The sequence below is a fragment of the Nannobrachium achirus genome (assembly GCF_963921795.1).
Source record: "Nannobrachium achirus genome assembly, chromosome: 9".
Taxonomy (NCBI): Eukaryota; Metazoa; Chordata; class Actinopteri; order Myctophiformes; family Myctophidae; genus Nannobrachium; species Nannobrachium achirus.
In genome coordinates, this window is record NC_137818.1 from 44,441,332 (window position 1) to 44,458,686 (window position 17,355).

At 42.8% G+C, this 17,355-nt stretch overlaps 1 protein-coding gene across 1 annotated transcript in view; it reads left to right on the forward strand.

The window, feature by feature from the left end:
• Positions 1–17,355, forward strand: part of ajap1 (adherens junctions associated protein 1) — a gene marked incomplete at both ends in the record, with an annotated part of 65,383 nt that overhangs the window by 34,234 nt on the left and 13,794 nt on the right. The window contains one exon of the mRNA XM_080733599.1: positions 4,474–5,297. Within this exon, the coding sequence (XP_080589725.1) occupies positions 4,474–5,297 (824 nt within the window). The remainder of the gene's footprint in view (positions 1–4,473; positions 5,298–17,355) is intronic.

The window sequence follows — 17,355 nt, forward strand, 5'->3', positions numbered from 1 at the left end:
AAAGGAGATATTAGGCTCCTGCATCAGAAAGTACTCTGCTACTAGTACTTTAGTATAATTGATGGGCTTCTGTCTATGACAAAATAAGAAAAAGAGAATAAAAGAGGGAAAAAAAAGTGCCGTTCTCCTCCTTGCTATTTTTGTTTTAATGTGATGGACATGGTGATATAGATTTATTTTTATATGTATTTTTTAATTTAACAATAAATAGAAATGGTAAATATATATAGCGCCTTCATCCAATGCGCTTTACAGAGGTCCCTCGTGCATTACATTCACCCATTCACACACACATTCATGCACCGATGGCGGAGGAAACCATGCAAGGCACTAACCTGCTAACCGGGAGCAACTAGGGGTTCTGAGTCTTCCTCAAGGACTCTTCAACTCTAACTCTGGGGGAGCCCGGGATCGAACTGGGAACCCTTCGGGAACCCTCCCTGTGCTAAGACGGCATCTCTACCCCTGAGCCACTGCCGCCCCATGCCAGGAAACACCTGGCAATACTGCTGTAGTTAGGAAATGTGTAACTAGGGCATTCATGTAGCGACTCCAAAGTGCTTTACCATGTGCATTACATTCATCCATTCACATCCATTCTAGAGATGGACCGATTGCAAAATTCTTGGCCGATACCGATCCACCGGTTTTATGAAGGTCTGACCTGCCAAAACCGATTTTTCCGATACCGATTTCTTTAGCTAAGAACTAGGAAATAGGGTTGCTCCAATACCCTTTTGTTTCAGGCCAAGTAGGCCTACAAGACATACTTCAATTTGAGTACCAATAAGCTAGAAGAACACTAATGCCAAATCAATCACAATAGTACAATATCCAAAATCACAGACAATATCCAGTCTAATATGACCGTCTGGACTAGGCAGGAGGAAAGCAGGTGACGCATGCTTTTTCCCCCCCTTCTTTTTGGAGACGACATTGACACAGGATTATGGAATATATCCTTACATTGCAAAGGTAATCGGCACCATCTGTATTCTGTAGGGTGCCACTAAGTAGACTGGCTGCTACTTGCTAATGTTTACGTCACAGGACCGAGCATCATGCTGTGCAGTGCAAGAGATACAATTGGCCGATTTTGGCATATTTATGTCAGTGACCTGCCGATCACCGATTTGGCCGGTTTGATATGATACCTGCCGATTTCTGATATTGGCCGATACCGATGTCCATCCCTAATCCATTCACACACATCTACGGCTGAGGAATCTATGCAAGACACCCCCCCCCCCCCACACACCCCACCCCACCCTCACACACACCTCCACATGGGCCCCCCTCGGTTTTTGCTGCTGGTTTTTCATGAGAAATGATTCATTTTTAAAGTAAAAAAAAATGTTAAAAACAGTTCTACACAGCGGCAGAACCGTTTAGGCTTAATATAATAGGGTTTATATAAAGCATGATGTCTTAATCTTACCTTGGGAGAAAGTTCTTTCAAAGTCACTCAAATCTTTCCTACACAAACTAGACTGCTCCCGTTCAACGGGGCAACGTGACACGCATCTGTGTCACGTTAGATGTGAACCACTTTAACCATTATTTTATACTTTGGCTATTCTACAAGCTCACAGTGCTGTAGAGCTTGTAGATCTGTGAGCTTGTAGATCTGCGAGCTTGTAGATCTGCTATTTTTGCTCAAATCTCTGCTTCTGGGGGGTCCCTGGAACAATATATTTTGAGATGGGGTCTGTGGCCAAATACATATAATGGGTCCTTGTTTGAGAACCACTGATATAGAAACATACGTTTTTCAGAAAACTGGTCCTTAGGTCTAAATGGGATAATACACTTGAACAGACACAGCCAGGAGGAGGCTGGGATTGAACTTGAACATATAGGATTCCAAGACAGCTTCTCTACCTCCTGAGCCACTGCTGCCCCCTTGGAAAGTTGTTAAGTTAAAGTTGTGAAACTGTTGTCGTGACTGCTCATTAGGTGAACCAGTGAACCATTTACATCTGATCTGACACATCCTACAACACTTTTTTTCCTACCAGCAATGCCTCCCAAATAAGTCCTCAGTGTCAATTTGAATTGGCCAAGGACAATAAAGATGAGAGATACCACAATGATGAGGTTGCTCCCTCAGGAATCAATAGCACAGCTTTGTCCTAGGGGCCAATGAAGGTTGTCCGTAAAACAAAATCAATCTACCGTCGAGACCCAGCCTGGATATCACCTTGACGTCCCTTTGACGAGCAAGTAATTTTGGGAGGTGTTTGGTTCATTCATGCAAATAGCTGTGTGGACGTAGAGCTTTGCATCATAATTTGTGTCATGCTCTGTCTAGTCCCGGCATTACGTGATATTGTACCCTCCCGATCAGGGGTGTCACACCAAATTCTGGGCCCTGGGTACAAGGATTCACTGCGGGCCCCCCAACGCATTATTATGCATTATTTTGTGCTTTACGATTGAAAAATAGCAGATATACAAGCTCACAAGCTCGTAGATCTGCTATTTTTGAAAAATCTTGAAAATGTGCATGTGCAAAGTCTAAGGTTCTAAGGTTTTATGAAAAACTTGTTTCTATGTCAGTGGTGCTCAAACCTTTTCATGTGAAGGACCCCCAAAATGATATGTATTTGGCCACAGACCCCCATCTCAAAATATTTTGTTCCAGGGACCCCCCAGAAGCAAAATTTGAGTTACAAATGTTCGCTTAAAAAATACATTTTTTGCACACATTTTTTCCACGTCTTTTCAAAAATAGCAGATCTACAAGCTTGCAGCGCGTATATCTGCTATTTTTCAATAGTTAAAGTATAAAAGGCCCCTCCACCTTGGGCCCTAGTAACTCAGTCCCACTCCCCCCCCCCCCCCTTGTGACGCCCCTGCTCCCGATACCCGCGCTGCATAATTGAATAGACCTTTAGGAATCGTGACTGTATCTATGACAGATAACGTTGAACATGATCATCAGTTAAACCAGGCCTGACCTTGACTCCCTGTTAATCATCCCCTGGATGGATTTGAATCTGTAAAATCAAGGATAAATTCTCATTGCATTTGATGGCAGGGAGCAAGAGAGGGCAGAGTCATTATCTTCCCATAAATGTTTTACACAGTTTACTTTGCATCTGACCTTTACTATTCAAGAGGCCCTCTACCAAAACTAGTTATTATTGAAGTTCACTCGACGGCATATAGAACGATGATGAGATGTGAGTCTGCATGGCAGATAGGAAGTAAGAGAAAGCACAGCTTGTATGGTTTAATGCAGTGGTGTAAAGTAACTAAGTTCATTTACTGTACTGTACTCAAAGGAGTAGTTCACCCCCAAAATGACTTTTTTTCTATTGATTAGTCACGCCATGGAGACTAAAGTTCAATATTTTTTTTTGTTTTTTGTCACATTCCCAAGACAAAAATGTGATAACAATAAATTTACCCCCATTCATTCCGGATGGTGACCCGTTTCGAAACGGGTCACCATCCGGAATCAATGGGGGTAAATTTACTCGAATACAATTTTTGTCTTAGGAATGTGACAAAAACCAAAAAATATTATTGAACTCTACCCTCCATGGCATGACTAATCAATAGAAAAAAAGTCATTTTGGAGGTGAACTACTCCTTTAAGTATAATTTTAAGGTACTTTTACTTTACTGGAGTATTTCCAATTTTCAGTACTTTTACTTCTACTTCACTACACCTCAGAGGAAAATATTGTACTTTTACTCCACTACAATTACATGAAAACTTTAGTTACTAGTTACTTTGTAGATTTTGATTATTATTACAAAACACACCATCCACTTCAGCCTTATATACTGTATATTTCAGCAGATCTACAAGCTCAATTCGTCGTGATGCGACACATTGTGAGCTTGTAGATCGGCTATTTTCAAAAAGCTTTATATACATTTTGTACTTGTGAAATGGGACCTTCTGCACAATGAGTACTTTTACTTTTGGTACTTTAAGTACATTTTCACACCAATACTTTTGTACTTTTACTCAAGTAAATGTTTAATTCCAGACTAAGGCTGATCCCACACCGAAGCACCTCTGAGAGTGGATTCCCCATTCCGCCAATGTGTTTCAATGAGAATGGAGCGTTTTTTGCTCTCATTGAAATGCATTGGCGGAATGGGGAATCCACCCTCATAGGTACTTTGGTGTGGGTGCAGACTAAGGGTGCCCTCACACCAAACCTATGAGAGAGGAATCCGCGTTCCGCCAATGCATTTCAATGATAAGGGAGCGTTTTTTGCCGAAATCCTCTGCTGGTATGACACCACTTCACTCTCATTGAAATGCATTGGTGGAACGCGGATTCCACTCTCATAGGTACTTTGGTGTGAGGGCAGCCTTACAGAGTATTTCTACATTGCAGTATTGATACTTCAATATTTGAGCACTTTTTCCACCCCTGGTTTTATATGTGACCTACAGAAACTAAAATAATATGTTACTCTCACCCTCCCCCCCTCTTCCCTTCTCTCCAGTCCGATGTCTGCTCTGAAGTCAGGGAGCCCCGTGGGTCCCCGGGTGTGGATTCTCCTCGCCATGACGCACCTGACCCTGGACTTCTCCCTGTGCAGCCCCCTCAGCCAGGGCCTGGGGATCAAGCTCACGCCTAAGCCGGCGCCTCGTTCCCGGCCACGCTGGCAGCCCCTCTGGGACACCCCCAGCATCCTCCACTGGAGGACTGTGAGCCCACTGGCGCGGCGGCTCCTCAACCCCATCCCTCTGCCCCCGGACAGCAGAACAGGGCTGGGGGCCAAGCTCCGGGGTCCAAAGCATAGGAAGCCAGCATCACATAAAGGGCAGACGGTGTGTAAAGAGTGCCAGTTGGGACGTTCTCACGCGGAGGCACCCGGGGACTCGGTAGCGGCGCTGCCTCCGGCGCCCGTCCTGAGCCGGAGCAAGGCGGAGGCGGTGAGGTTTTTGCCTCCGGCGCCCGTCCTGAGCCGGAGCAAGGCGGAGGCGGTGAGGTTGCTGCTGCGGGCGAGGAGGCAGCTCAAGTGGGACAGCGTTGACACCAAGTCTCAGGAGGGCCGGACGACCACCGTGTCCGGATTTATCGACTGGGGGCCCACAGGGACGGAGGAGAGCGTTGACGAGGACGGCAAAGCGGGCCCCAATGCCACGCTGTCCACCAGGGCCTTCACAACCACAGTGGCCACCACCACCACTACGACCGCCAAGGTCCTCCAAAGGACGTTTGCCGTGGTGACCACGCCTCAGCCCAAGAGGCAGAGCACCACCAAGCCCACTATCAGTTTGGGAGAGACTGTCAAACCACAAAAGCCATACGGGGACACACCAGGTAAGGCACATTCCAGAGATCTGTGGTCCCATGTAGGGGTGGGACGATAAGCGATATTGTCGTTTGTCGCGATAAAAAACACTCAAGATAATCGTATCGTGGAGATTTTATTTATCGTGATATCGTCCTCCGTCATGCACTGGGATCGATTCACCTTTTATTTGCTGAGCTGCATATCTAGTACCACTTAAACCCTCTATAATTGGTATAAAGGTACTTATAATATACGTACTTGATAGTCTTTTTGAGCGGTGGAAGACCGCTCCTCTGATTCGACATGTCCATGGCTGGCTATGTGGCTGTAACCTGGCAATACCTTTGCTGACCACGTTAAGGGAGGGGCGCTGTTGTGCAGGCCAGGCACACTCACACTCACTCACTCACTCACTCACACGCACGCACGCACGCACACACGCGCACGCACACGCACGCACGCACGCACGCACGCACGCACGCACGCACGCACGCACGCACGCACGCACGCACGCACGCACGCACGCACGCACGCACGCACGCACGCACACACACACACACACACACACACACACACACACACACACACACACACACACACACACACACACACACAGCCTCCACCGCTCAGTTCACACGGGTGTGATTTTTTCACTATCAAATATCTTTGTCAATAAATTGCCGATCTACAAGCTCACAACACGTCGCGTTGCAACGCGCTGTGAGCTTATTCTGCCCAGGATAATGGATTTTGATTATCGCATTTTTTTGGTAGAGAATGAACATTGCAGGTGACTTGATTGAACACAAATTTCCCGTTGTCCCAATTTCAGAGTCAAGATCAGGATTGTTTCAGGATGTTTCAGTTCGAACGTTTGATACAAAAGCTGTTGTTTTCCACTATATAATCCACTATATGTAAGCAATTTACCCCGAGTGAGAGGACATTATGCTCTGATAATGTCCTGTGTTAGGGGGTGATCGGACGAGGCGAAGCCGAGTCCGATAACCCCCTAACACAGGACATTATCAGAGCATAATGTCCGACCCCGAGTGGTAAATAGCTTTTCTACCACTTTTTCCCATATACATGAAAGAAAACACATAGTTGTAACTTGCAAGGATCTTAAGTTACAATCATTATTGCCTATAAAACTTCCGCCATAACAACAAATAGTGCCACAAACAACATCTTCTACTCACCACCAGATGGCGCCAACTCCATGCTGAGACGCGACCGAGTATTTCCCGGTGAATCTGTGCGCAAAGGTGGGGGCCGATGAGCAAGGAGGGTTGCGAGCTTATGAGAAACAACTAAAATAATAATAATATAAACTTGGCGAAAACAGTTGCGTGCATTAGCGCAAATGGAAAACATTCAATTAACTTCTGAAAAGCCTACACGGCCTTTAAACAGCGTGCATACGGTGCATTAGCGCAAGATTAGATGAGGATAAAGGAAATCATTAAATGGAAAACATTAAATTAACTTCTGAAAAGGCTTCTTCTAAGCCTACACTATATAGCCTACTAAAAACGAGTGAATCTTGCCACACGTGAATAATTGTGGTTCAGTGGTTGTAAACAATAACACAGACAATATAAAATCCTTAGTTGTGGGAAGAAAAGGATATCATCATCATCATCATGGCCCCAAATAACTTTTAAATATCTTGCAATTGGAGACGAGTCTCTTACTAAATCGGCAAGAGTGCCTCTCATTTTCAATACATAAAAGCTAAGCTATACTATAACCTCATCATCATCCGCAATAGTCAGTGGTGCACACTCCCAAGCCCCCACCTTTGCGCACAGATTCACCGGGAAATACTCGGTCGCTGCTGAGACAGATGTCTAGCTTACAGCTAAGCTAACGTCAGTTAAAAGCACCGTTCCGGCCGTAAATAGAGGCTGTTCGCTTCCAGAAAGGCATAGGTTCAGAGAAAAGGGGCTTTAAAGTTGGCGGATTGCATTGGATCCAAATAAATCGGCGACGATAGTACGCACGTTAGTAAATATAGGACGGCTGCGACCGTCATTTGTTGGTGGGGGGAAAGGTGTTCCGACCATGGGTTCCGACTCCCTCCTGAAGTCCCCGGATGCGTTCATCGCGTATTGATCTCGGAAATGTGCCTCATTTGCATGTACATCCGGGCATTTCACACATTCCGGCTATTGTGGCCTCATTTACTACTGTTTTAAGCCAATCACAATCCAGTATTTGAACACGTGACTAGAAAAAGTGGTAGAAAATCACAATAACCTGCTGCTAAGTATCCGTTAGCCATGTAACGTCAGGTTAAATTGTGTGTGAATCTGGCTGCAAGCAACCACATTTAACCGCAGTTATCAGGAAATAATGCATGATGCCCTGGCTAATTACGCCTCAATGGTTTTCCTCCGCATAGTGCATTACTTTTCGTGTTGATTATCTTGTGTGAGTGTGGAGTCAAACCGTATAAAACTGCTATCTACTCAGTTTCACCTTGTAAACAACAGTATACAGCAGGATAATGTGCATGTTAGTGTTTCTGCTGAAATGTCCCCCATTACCACTAACAGCACAACAACTTCCAGTACAGCAATGGTTTCTATTAAAAAAGTTTCCATTCAGGGCCGGTTCTGGGGGGTGTAGTATTACAGGCTAGATTAGAGTCAGTCAAATAGACTGACTCTATTATATACAATACCAAGTACTGTATATAAGGCACAACAGACATCTCAAGTTGACAGAAGGGATTTCAGGGAGTTTTGATTGATGATTCAGGGGGATGTACTGTTGAAACTGTAAGCTTCCTAATACCATACACCACCACCATACTTGTTATCTTAAATTAAGACTATTACTATTATTCTTGTATGCCTTCTGTGTGTGACTGCAGTTATCAGCTCTCTGCCCCTGTGGTTTAACGTTTTAGAGGAAGTGAAAATGAGATTGTTAGTAATAATAATGGCATGAAGGAGCCATAGGCTATGTATAAAAGAGTACACCACTCCAATGTGAAGGGTAGAGAGGCATGTTACTGTGCTGTGGATCCACCTCAGGCAGTCAGTGCTTTCAAATATGTCCCATATGTTTTTCTTTACCTTTTCTTTAAGAAAACTCTTATGGTCTCATGACATTTCACCTGAAAACATGGGACATTTTCTTTCTATTGATTCATAAACATAACCTTCAGTAGCAGGATGGCACATAACCAAGGTGCAAACCCCCTGCTTTCTTTCCGGGTTTTCTTACAGCATGCTGTTCCTATTAATGGCCCAGCAGATGTCGCTATTTTCACGTTCTCCCGGTCGCAATATAACATAATATAATCTCAATATGAGGTTTTGGGCTGACGTTAAGCTGGTTTTATTACCTTAGTAAACGTATTGATAAACACTTTATGTTTTCAATGGCTAGTTTTTAAATCATCATGATATGCGTTTAGTAAATTAGTTAGTTTCTAGGGTTTTTACTGGTTCCAATGAGTGAAGTCCCACCCTCACTGCGTTTGCAGCTTAGAGCAGTAGATTCCGGTAGCATTTCAGGACCTGAAGTTCAAAGATGGCAGATTTCAACTCGCTGAAAAAAGTGGTTTCAAAATTGTCTGTAGAAAGCAATGGGCCTCGCTGTGTTCAAATATTCTTGCAGTCTGTGTATTAACAGACCCGCCATTTTGTTATTATCCGCTTGTAGTTGCTGCACCAGTTTAGTCAAAGCCCGAAGCTGTTCCTCCATGTGGGATATCTATCTGTCCAAAATAACTCAGATAATCAGGTGAGTAGCCTAGCCTTTACCACTGGGAGTGGATGACGTTTTACAGATCTTTGCTGTTGCTGCCATGGAGTGTCTGGGGAGGCCGCATGTTGAAAATTATTCAGTAAGCGCTGTTTTTCCCACTAGACTGCGGTGCTTTAAAATTACATTTTGTAACCCAGCCTCAAAGGTATCAAACAGATCCTGACGACTGATGTGGCATGAAGGCACATTTACCTGATTGATTACTTTGGAGTATTTCACTTTCACTCCTCTACATTTCAAATAGAATTTAAAGACTCTTGGGACCCAAACTTAAGAATTAACCACTTTAGTCCTATTTCAAATATAGTGAAAATAGAAGCTCTGAAAGCTCAAAGCATGATTGTGAAAAGCATATTCACAGTATTTATTTTTTTAAATGTCTGAATATTTCGGATTTTCTTTTTGACTTTTTTATGTTCTAAATCTAAATACAGCAATGCACTATCATCATTTGTACTGTTGAATACCTAACTATTTTACTTGAGTATCCTATATACCGGTACAGTACATTGCCCAGCACTGGAAGCATTATGTATGCCACTCCATTTTGAAGCCTAGAAGACCCCTGACACACAGAGAATCCTGGATTTATAGATAAATGGACACAAGGCCGGAGCACAATATCTCAGATTATTACAGGCTTTCTAGTCAGTCGGCTGGACACAGGGATAGACAAACACTCTGAGAGCTTCAGGTCAAGGACATACATACGCAAAACGCAAACAAATATAAAATGGATACAAGAAAAACTAAAACAACAAATCTCAAGACATTGAATGCTCACCCTCTAAGCTCAGTTTAAGTATACCCGGTAAAGCACTTTGACCAGACCTTATAGTGCAAATAAAGATAATTATATTTTTTAAACCGTTCTAATAAACAACAGGAGTAGGAAAAACATCAGTTACGCACCGCAACAGCAGGCAACAATGTCCTTTACGACTTAACATGACCTCAAGCCAAGGGCCTAGTCACTTTGGCGGTCGTCCCCTAGGTACTAGAATGAATGAGACTGTAGCTTAAACGGTAGGACGGGGACACACTGGTTGCAAAGGACACACGCTGATGGCCAGTGAAGAACGCACCTCTTGTTGCGGACCAAAGCCCTTAGAGCAGATGACTGCAAAGGCAAAGTTGTATACTACTATACTATTACACTGCTACAGTACAACAGCATCAGTCCACAAAAGCTGTCTCCCCGATAAGCATCCACAAGACAACCAACAGAGAGAGCAATTCCATTACCACGGCAATAGCCCAAGGAGTTACCTGCCATCCCCTAAAGCAGTACTTTTACATTTCAAGGTCTTCCCTTAACTCTGACAGTGTACAAATGGAACCAAATGGACCCATTAGGGTCCATTTTGTGTACTGTCAGAGTTACTTGTCAATTTAGACCCCCCTAAAGGAACCTAAGAACCACTGCCCTAAAGGGTATACTGTTCAAATAGATATTTAAAGGTGTACCGGTATATTTTATTTGTTAAATAGCTCTATATTCTGATAGTAATCATTGCTATAAAGTATTAGTTCAGTATCATAGGCCTCCCTGTCTCTCTAGCTCTTTAATAAACAGAAAATCAGGTCATGGTAACAATGTCATCCAATCGGGAGAGAGGGTGCATACAGGATGCAGGACAGAGTCAGACAAGTCTAATTGGAGGTGATGAAACAAAAGGAAATGGCAGATAAAATTGGTACCGGTATTGGGAACTGAAGCTGATACATTTTACATAAGTATCCATGATGATAGCAATCTGACTCTAAAATCTGTTTCAATTTGCTTTAGCCATCAGAATGAATAACATAAACTATTATGTCCCCAACAAACAATAGTCAACTTCAAAGAAATCTGTTACACTGTCTTCTGTTTAACCCCTAACTTAGTCTACACTTTAAATCTATTTATTTTTCTAAAGATATTTTTGGGGGGCTTTTCTGTCATTATTGAGTAGTACAGTTTTAGAATGACAGGAAACAGGGACGGAGAGACAGGGATTGACACACAGCAAAGGTCGTAGGGCTCGGGAATCAAACCAAACCGCTGTCAGGTTGCTATGTGGTATGCACCGTTACCACTAGGCCATCTGCGCCCCCTGTCTTTAAATCTTTTGACGTATTCATAGTATCTCTGTCTAGTCTTCATCTTGTCTTTTGTACAGCATCCTTCCATTCTTTATCTTGCATGTGTATATTGTTGCCAGTGTCAGAGAATTGACATCCTTTCAAAGAATGAGAGTCCTGACAGCTCTCCTTGCTCTTAACCTCCCGTGTGAACCAGCAAGAATTTACACTTGCTATTTACAGCTAGAAAATCAAACCTCGGTTCGAAGTGGAGCGGTGAATTTGAGCAGCTGTACCCTATGTGAGTGAGTGAGTGAGTGTAAACTGTGCCTGTGAGTGAGTGGTGAGTGTGCCTGGCCTGCACAAAACAGCGCCCCTCCTTTAACTAGTGTTTTGTGTGTGGCCACTCAAGGTATTGCCAGGCTACGGACACGGCCAGCCAGCCAGCCACCCAGCCACCCAGCCACCCACCCACCCACAGACATACCTGTTCATTGGGAGCGCTTTCACCGCTCCAAAAATAGCCTACTACACACGTGTTGGTAGAGAGACACACATTAACAGTAGGCTACAGCCAAAATGTATTAGCATCTTGAAGCTGGTGGCAGCCCAACATGTCTTGCAGTCGTTCAGACCACTGTGTTCAATGAAAATGAAACGTTTTCTTTAACTCTTTTTAAACATCTTTCTGAATTATCAGGTGTAAAGGTTGTTCATTTGTATTATTTATCTCTGTCTGCACATGCTATGTTAATGATAGCTCCAACAACATTATTGGTTTGGCAGATATTGACAGATCAACATAGATGTCCAGGCAGCTATCTGCACAACACACACATAATACAGTAGATATAATGTGCATGTGTGCGTGCGATTAAACCGTCAATAAAATAGTGCTGAGATAATGATAGTTAATCATCTCTCACAGAAGTTCCAGGACACTTAAGTGTTCTGCAAGAAAAGAAACTGTGCATGATCCATATTAATTGTATTATGTGCATGCTCTGAATTACAATCAAATCAATACAGTTTGACACAGTTACGACTTCTGCTGAGAGCAGCGGCGGGATATCAGAGACATATCTCTAATGAAAACATTATGTGACTGGCATGTTATAATATATATAGACCTAATCATTTCAGTCAATTTTTAAACAATGATAAAACATAGCCTCGCTATGTATTTAGGGTTTAAGGATTTCACCCTTAATCTTGATTACAACCACCCAAACTCGTACGATTCTGGATTTCATGGAAAATAAAAATAAAAATAATAAAAAAAAGGCTATGGTATGTTGTTACGCACAATGCTAGCGACATTCTCTGTCTGTGCCCTTGTGCCACTTTAATATTTTGTCAGCGGTGAAATGCGGTAAATTCCACCGGTATGCTGAATTACGGTTTATTTTCCATATGTAGGTCAGACTCTTCAATCTGTGTAACCAGATATAATATACATGCAGAGTACAGCATAAGAGGTCACCCTGTGCATAAAGGATATGATTCAGTCCCCTCCCCACAAGATAAAGTGCACCAAATCTTCCCGGCCATGTAGTACAAATTGAAATGTGGGGTGTGCACTGCTGTGTGAGTTGTGTGTTAAGGACAGAATAATATCAATCCAGGAGGTTGACATACTTTATGCACATGATCCACCGGTGGGTTATTTTTAGATTCTAGAACATTCATTCCAGCACAGTGGGTCACAGGAAGACTTAAAAGAACTTTGATATCCGTTTTATTCAACAATCACAATAGAATTCCTTCATCTCACGACTTCACTTCAGATCTTGTCAGTGGAGTTGCGTTGCTAGGGAACAGCTTGGGGTCCAAGTGTGTCCTGTCAGCTATTGGTATTCACAGTTCCACACAAACTGCTACAGGAAATAAACTTGAATGTTTATGCTGTCTAATGATGACAATGACATGTGCTGACCTATTTTATTTTAATCAAACGCGGGTGCACTCACTAGAAACTCAAGTCATTAGAAAGTCACTTTGCAATTTGTTTAGCTTCATCTCAATTTCACCAGTATTCGAAGGAAAATGAAATTACTAAAGGTATATTCATGTTTTATTATCTTGGAAGGAAATTCTCTCTCTATATTCTCAATCAATCATTAAAATCACCATTAATATCATTGCACCAACGCTGCCAGTAGGAAAAGAAGGCAAAAATAAGCAAGGGTCCATGCACATTCTGGGCCAAGGATATGACCATCCTGGAGTCTGTCATCTAACATCAGTACTATGACTGATATGATGATCAGAACTATGGAGTCATCTCCATTTTGGGGCAAAGTTTCAGCATGATCTGGATCTTGGATTTATATCATAACCAGGTACTGTACTGTGGCCATTCAACCCAAGGTTCTACCAGAGTTCAACATCACTTTAATTTACAGCTCCAGTCATATGTACTGTATACTGTATGTGTATTAAATATTATTTCCATGGGCCTGGGCCATGGCACAGCAGTCCAGACACCTACCGGTAGGCGTAGCCTGACAGCGTGTTGCGAGTTCGAGTCCCATGCATCTCTCGCCCCCATTCTGTCCTTCCTGTCAGCCTACTGTCTATCCCTATCAATAAATACATTAAAGTCCCCACCCCCCAAAAAATAGTGTTATTTCCATGAAAATAATGGGTTGCATTTGCAAGACAGTTATGTCCAACTAATGTTAGTTTGGTCATTTCACGTGTTTGTGTCAATAGGTAAATTTCACATTTACACAATGTGTTTAGCTCAGCTGGGTCTGTTAACATTTACAGTAGCCTAAAACAGTGGTTCTCAACCTGTTCAGGCTGTGACCCCCAAAATAATCATATTTCAACTGTGGACCCCCCAGGCCCCCATCCTGACGAGCACTAAGAGTTGAGGCATTACATTTTGTATAACACGGTTCTATTATTTTCACGATATCTGCCTCTAATATTTGACAGTTTGGTCAATGTTTAATTTGTCATTTTATAGTCTATACTCTATACACATAAACTTTATGTTGGTTTGTTTACTGTTGAGTGACAAAACGGTGTTGCACATTAAGTTAATCATCTGGGGACCCCCCAAAATAATTTGGCGACCCCCCTGGGGTTCCCGACCCACAGTTTGAGAACCACTGGCCTAAAAAAGAGCATTTCATTGCCTCTAACAGACTGTTTTGAACATGATTCGCTGATTTAAGCAGCACTATGTCCTTGACCATAGGCTGTGCTTTCTCCGCGAGTGGCCTGTCCTGTGAAGTACATTGTGTTGCAGCATGTGTCATTTTTATGGACGGCACGATGGGCACACAAGGCTACCAAACAGTCACGTGTGATTTACCATTTCATTAAGTCAATGAGTCAATGCTTCTTAATGGACCATGTAGGTGGCCATAAAACTATAGCCATGTTTAACGACATGTGAGCAAGCACTATGCTAATTGACCCTCTCCCACTGGGAGCATTACCATAAATGTCACAGTTTTGCCATCGAGCACAGAGGGAGCATCAGAGGCCCAGAGGACTTGAGGACTAAAACTTTATAGTAACATCTCAAGGCACTGCATTATCAGAATATCCACCTAATATCAGACTATGGCAGGGGTTCCCAAACTTTTTTGGCTCAGAGCACCCCTATAAATATTGTTTTCATCCGGAGGCACCCCTACATTATATTTATAATTTTCACTCCCATCACCTACATATTTATGGCATATTTTAGCGATTATGTTGCGAGGAAATTGTTGAGATAGTAGCCATTTTGCTTAGAACTGACTGAAAATACGTTTGTACTTCAAGTTTAAAATGATACTAAATATATTTTTAAGTGTCCAAATAAATTCCAAATATTATCAAATTATCTCACGGCACCCCTGGACTGCCGCCGCGGCACCCCAGGGTGCCCCGTCAACCACTTTGAAGACCATCAGCTCTAGTTTTTACACTATTCAGTTCCGTCCACCAATAACCTGTTCCTGGTACTGGAGGAGGTTGCTCAGAGTAGTCCAGGGACTCTCAGGTTTCCTTGAGAGCATTCCAAATGGACCCTTACTGGTCTGTAACTCCCAGAGATATGGGGGTCCTGAAATAAAAAAGTTTGAGAATCACTGGCATAAAGGTATTATTATTGTTGTTGTTGTTGTTATTATTATGCCATTATTATTGCTCAGCCAAACAAAAATTATAATAATCATGATATCAGATTAAGTCATAATCATATTAATCCAAGAAATAAATGCTGGGGGAAATTGTCTCAGCAATGAGAACATTAAATGTTTTCATTCTGTCTTGAAGCCAGTATCTAAAAAATACATTTAATCTTGGCGTTAAAGGGCTCTGTGTTCGGAGATGTTCCCTGAATTTTGTACATGCATGCTTGCTAAGCAAAATAAGGGAACGCTAAGCAAGACCCCCGTAGGGATACAATAGCAGAACAATAGCAATACATTGACACACTTAAATCAACAGACGTAATCACAAGTATTTGAGCTTAGCCAGACTGATCAAAGGTGGAGGCTGGGGTGGAGGAGGCAGCTAGCAGCGCATATCCGAGGCTTCGGATAACCTAGAGAAAGCGAGCCGTATTTAAAGGAGCCTTCCCTACTGAATGAGAGTTTTGGTTGGAGTATGACATTTGTGACGTAATGACCAGCAGATATGTGACTGAGGAATAGGAAAAGAGCTGACTGACAGCTGAGCGAGGCTAGACTCTTGTGTCCTGCATAAACTAACACTGAAGCAATCATTCTGTGAGTCAAGAAAATATAAACTACAAGAAGAATTGCGCTGACAATGCATGTTCAGGTTTCGGAACCCAGCATTAGCTGGGTTATTGCGTGGGAGGAATAGTCTCTCTCTCTCCCTCTGAGCTCTGGTCTAACACCACATACAACCAGACCAAACCACAACTCGAACTTTATATAGTAGATACTGTTGGTGGAATGGCTTCATCTTGTTATGGTTATAATTAGTATTTGACCAGGAGATGACGATTGTTTTGTTATTGCATGCTTTAGATTGGCATGTATATGACTTAGACTTTATGAGCACGCTGACAGAGATGAATTTAAGACCCCACCATCAATGACCCGTTGTGAGCTTGTAGATCTGCCATTTTGCATTTTGATAGTGCTGCCGTGCAGCATCATTGTACGCTGACGGCATACCATAGTGTGCAGAGCTCCGTTCAGGCGTTCAGCGGTTGGCGGTGAACTTTGCTTTAGCCTTCACAACACATTAACCCATGTCTCTTTCACATTAGCCCCAAGGTATACTATAATTACCATACACAAAGACTGTATTGTTAATGAAATAAAATATCTGCCGGGGGAGACGATGCTCTGTGTGCTCTCTGTCCTTCCCTTTGTCTTACTTTCCCTCTCTGACTGTCAGCCTCGATGCTCTCCTTCTCTCGTTCTCTCCATGTCTCTCTCTCTCTCTCTCTCTCTCTCTCTCTCTGTATATACTGTATGTGTGTCGCCCTCTTTCTGTAATCGCCTCCCCCCCCCTGCAACATGAGGCACACAGGGTCAGTGTATATCCCCCTGGGAAAGAGGAGCCCAGCCACCCTGAACATCCCCAGACGCATGCTGCGCTGCTGCAGCCAGCTGTAATCTAAAAGGCAGCCATTGTGGAAATGACATGTCTATATCATGTTGTACTGTGTGAGCCACACAGGATCTGACTCCAGACACCTGATGATGATCCATTTCAACACGTCCCTCAACCCCTACACAGTAATTTATAGGTAGGGTAATTGATATTCTTTGGTTAAAGCAACCAGACCTATGGTAGACGTCTCTCGTGAGAGAAACATCAGTTCAAAGTTCACGGCCAGTGCGAATTGACACTGTGTAGTGTCATTAAGTACGACAGACATTTACAGAAACAAATATATATATTTTGAGCGGTAGAAATAAGCAGATTATCATAATTATCATTATAACCAACCGCTCCTGTCTGGAGTTGTGGTCGGAGATTGCCTGTTATGAAAAAAAAAAAAAAAAAAAGAAAAGCACTCAATAAGTACTGATCAGAATATGGAGCTATTTAACACTTATTTTAGCCAGAGAAAATCACTTAGCCTAATACCCTACCTTTAACACAATCAACACTGTATATTTTGCTGTATAGATATTTATGTAAGTATGTGGAGTTTGGGTTGGGATATTATGGTTTGGTATAGGCATTGAGAAAATCACAGTCATGGGATGGCCTGGTGCTTAAGACAACTTTAGAGTAAAGTGTCCTTGA